The sequence below is a fragment of the Vulpes vulpes genome, chromosome 2 (genome assembly GCF_048418805.1).
Source record: "Vulpes vulpes isolate BD-2025 chromosome 2, VulVul3, whole genome shotgun sequence".
Lineage (NCBI taxonomy): Eukaryota > Metazoa > Chordata > Mammalia > Carnivora > Canidae > Vulpes > Vulpes vulpes.
In genome coordinates this window covers 141,241,186-141,245,296 of record NC_132781.1, presented here as the reverse complement: position 1 = coordinate 141,245,296, position 4,111 = coordinate 141,241,186, and the positions used below count along the sequence as shown (strand labels likewise).

General features: G+C 68.8%; 1 protein-coding gene across 1 annotated transcript; it reads right to left on the bottom strand.

Annotated features, from left to right (window-relative positions):
• Nucleotides 1-351: 351 nt before the first annotated feature.
• On the bottom strand, nt 352-3,863 carry IRX3 (iroquois homeobox 3). The gene is made up of 4 exons (XM_072750215.1): nt 2,835-3,863; nt 1,539-2,658; nt 1,290-1,356; nt 352-805 (listed from the first exon to the last, which is right to left on the bottom strand). The coding sequence occupies exons 1-4, from the start codon at nt 3,105-3,107 to the stop codon at nt 751-753; spliced, it is 1,515 nt and encodes a 504-aa protein (XP_072606316.1). The 5' UTR covers nt 3,108-3,863; the 3' UTR covers nt 352-750.
• Nucleotides 3,864-4,111: the final 248 nt, after the last annotated feature.

Genomic DNA, 4,111 nt, shown 5'->3' with positions numbered 1-4,111 from the left:
TTGTCATCGGAGCAGGCCCCAAGAACCCTCGGTGGCTCCAGCGGACAGGCAGGTGGGCCCAACTGCCCGGGCTCCTCGGAGGGCATCTTGAGGCTTCCCCTGCCCTTTCCCACGGGGCGCCCCACGTACTTCCCTCCAACTGCCTCACCTCCAGCGGCAACCCCAGGGCCCGCCACTGCTGTGTCTCCTCGGCCTCTGCGCTCTCCCGATCACACGGTCCTGACTCTCCTCCTTTTCCGCTTATCCCGGCGACTCCTCAAAGGTGGGGGCGTGGGGGGAGTGGATGAAACAAAACACAACAAAAACCAAGCCCATCGGTCGTGGGGGGTGGGGTGGGGGCAGACAGGCGGGTTATAGTCAAAGTGGCAACAGCTCATTTATTTAGCCAAAAATAGATACTTTCTTGTACAATTTGGTTCACACATATGTACATTTTTCTGTATATACAAAAAAAGTCAGACACGGTTATTCTCACGGAGACTCCACCCCCCAAAATCAACCGAACCAAAAAAACAAAAACAAAAACAAAAACAAACCAAAAACCCTCACAAACTCTGCTAATGTGGGGTACAGAAGCCACTTGGGGAGGACTCAGGGGGACTTGTTTTATTTTTTTTTCTTTTTTGTTTTTTTGTTTAGTTTTCTTTTTAAGGTATTCATACACGGACATGCTTACAAGTCATAACTATACAGAGCGATTTTTTTTTTTTTACAATTATTACAACGATTTAAAATTTTTAAAAATAAGTACTAGGACGAGGAGAGAGCCGATAGGACCAGGGCGGCATCCAGGTGGTTCTGGGGCCTGGAAGAGAGAAGCAATGGTAGCAAAGGCAAGTTCGGAGCACCGACGCTGCCCAGGCCCGGAGACCCAGGCTGGGGCTGAGGCCGGGGGCTGGGAGGCGCCTCCGTGTCAGACGCCGGCCAGCTGTGGACGTCGGCCTTCACCGACACGAGGGCGGGAGGGCGGCAGATCGCGGGGCCCGGCCGGGAGGCCTGCAGGTGGGCTTCCCGGAGCCGCCGCCCGCTCCAGGGGCCCGCCGGGCTCGGGTGCCCAGCGAGCCGCACCCTGGGCCGCGCCCGGGGGCCAGGACCGGGACCTCGGGGCCGGCTGTGCGCCCGCGGGGACTACCCAGGGCCCCGCGCTCCGGCCCCTTTCTAAAGCGCGTCCCGGCTGCGCTCCCCCGGGGGCGAAAGGCGCGCGTGTGCCTCCGCGTTTGGCCCTCCCCCCCTCGCCCATCCCACCATCCCCGTCCCCCCCCCCCCCCCCGCACCGCGGGGTCTCTTACCGCCTGGGCACCGGCTGGAAAGCTGTCTTGAGTAACTTTTTCTCCACTTCCAAGGCACTACAGCGATCTAAGGGGAGCCGGGAAGAAAAAGGAGGGCCTTTAGAGCGCTCCAGTCCCGCAGTCAGGGCCGCGGAAAGCGCCCTGCGCCCCCGGGGCCCTGCGCGCCCCCGCCCGCCCCCGCCCGCCCCCGCCCGCCCCCGCGCGACCCGAGCCCACCCCTGCCCTCCGCGGCCCGCGCCCCGTAGTCACCTGCTCCGCCCTCGGGCTCCGCAGGCCGAGCGAAGGCAGCAGCGGCCGCGGCCGGGTGGCCCGCGGCTCCGGGAAGTCCCAGCAGGTGTGGAGGGGCCGAGCCGAGCAGGGAGAGCGGGTGCGGGCGTGGGCCCGACGGCGGGCCTGGGAACGGCCGGTTGGTCCAAGCGGGGAACTTGCTCAGCGGCGCCGAGACGAGTCTGTGAGCCGCGGCGGCCGCGGCGGCGGGCGAGAGCTGCAGGGCTGGGGGCGCGACGGCTGCCCCGGGGGGGGAGCCCCCAGCGCCCGGGGGCGAGCGGCGCGGGTTGTCCGGGCTCGTGGCCGTCTCGGCCAGGGACCAGATCTTGGGCTTCTGCAGGGCCGAGGCGGGCGCGGGCGCGGGAGCGCAGGGGTCCAGGCCCGCAGGAGGCGAGGGCGGGGACGGCGGCACCGCGGCCACCGGCGGTGGCGCTGGGGCCAGACTCAACACCGGCGGCGGACGCTCCTCCAGGCCCTCCGAGCTGTCGTCCGAGTCGCTGTTCTTGGAGTCTGCGATGGGTCTCAGGCCGAGGTCGCCGTCCCGGTGCGCCGCCCCGGCCAAGGCGAGCTCAGGCCCCACGGCCGCGCCGTCTAAGTTCTCCAGGTCGATCTCCTCGTCCTCGTCGTCGTCCGCCAGGCCCTCGCCCCCCGTGTCCTCCTCCTCCCCCACGAGCTCCTCCTCCTCCAGCTCCAGCTCGCGCTTGCTGTCTTCTTCGTCCTCCTCCTCGTCTTCCTCCTCGCGCTCGCTGCCATAAGCATTGCCCTCCTCGTCGGTGCGGCTGCGGGGCGCCCAAGTCATCTTGTTCTCCTTCTTGAGGCGCCGGCGCGCGTTGGCGAACCAGGTGGACACCTGGGTGAGGGTCATCTTGGTGATGATGGCCAGCATGATCTTCTCGCCCTTGGTGGGGTAGGGGTTCTTGCGGTGCTCGTTCAGCCAGGCCTTGAGCGTGCTGGTGCTCTCCCGGGTGGCGTTCTTGGGACGGGACGGGTCCCCGAACTGGTACTGGCCATACGGGTAGAAGGCGGGGTGCGGGTGCGGAAACGCGGCGGCCGCGGCCGGATGCTGCACCCCCGGGCTGTCTTTCAGCTCGTACTGCGCGCCCTGCACGCACATGGAGAGGGAAGGGACACGCGCGGAGGGCGCGCGGGTGAGCCCCGGCCGTCTCCGCCTCCACCCTCCCGGCCTGGGCCCCGCTCGTTACTGCCGCGCGCTCACCCTGTCCCGCGCCCCGACTCTTACCCTCCCCCCGCCCCCCCCCCGGCTCCCTGGGCGCTTACCAGCTGCGGGAAGATGGGCAGCTCGGCGGCGTAGGGCAGAAAGGCACCGTAGCCTTGGGCGGCGGCGGCAGCCGCTGCGGCCGCGGCATAGGGCGCCCCGTACACGGAGGAGAGCACGTTGGACAGGGACCCCGAGGCGGCCAGCTCCGAGGCTCCGGCTCCCGGGCCGCCCCGGGCCCCCGCGCTGCCGCCGCCGCCGCCGCCGGCGGCCCCCGGGCGCTCGGGTGGGTAGAGCGGGCGGATATACTGGTATCCGAGCTGGGGGAAGGACATGGTGGCCCGCGGGGCACGGACGGAGAGGGGGCCCGGCCCCCGGGGCCGCCCAGCTCAGCGCCGCCCGCGGGCTCCGGCGCGCATCGGGGGCTGGGCCGGGCTGGGGCCGCGCTGCCTCCCGCGCTGCTGCGCTCCGCGTTCGCCTATTGATCTGCTCCGCGGCGGCGGCGGCGGCGGCGGCGGCGGCGGCGGCGAGGAGCCAGGTCAGGTCCGAACAGATTGGCGGAGATTCCCGGGGCTCCGGGCTCTGATTGACATTTCTACGGGCCCGCAAGCCCCTCCTCTCTGCGCCGCGCTCCCTCCTCTCGCAGCCGGAGCTGCCTCTGCCCGCGCCTCGCTCCTCTCTGCCCTCCTCTCCCCGAGCAGTGTCGCGCCTCGCTTCCTTCGCCCTCCTCTAGTTTTCACTCCTCCTCCTCCTCCTCCTCGCCCTTCCTCTCCCCTCCCCGCCCTCCCCGCGCTCCTCTTCCCCCTAGGATCGCTTCCGCTCCTTCGGGCTCTTGCACTCTCCTGGACGCTCGGAAACTCTCTTCCTTCTCCTGCTTTTCCGTCCTCTCTATTCCTTTCCTCTTCTCCCCTGTCGGCCCCCTTCGCTCATTCTTCTCCCCTGTTTTTATCTCACTCTGTCAACTCCCACGGCTCTCCCCCCCACCCCCAGCCCTGGCCTCGGCGCCCCGGGCTCAGGCGGCCTAAAGTTGGGGACACTCAAGGTGCCGTGCGGGGGGTGTGAGTCCGTGCATCTGGGTCTGAGGCTGTGTCTGTGTGTCCGTCCCCGCCCTCGCCTCCTCCCCTGCCCTTCCCCAAATCTCGGGTCTGACGTCGCGCCCTCTTATTCGACTTTTCCTCGCGTCTCCTTCCCGAGTCGCCAATCGCCGGGGCGCCTTCCAGGCGAGGCCGCCCACCCCGGAGGATACTGCGCGCGGGGCGGGGCGGGGCGGGGCGGGGCCGCGAGCCCGGGCGCTCCGAGTCCCCGCCCGCCCCCTCCGGCCTGCGCGGGGAGGGGCCGC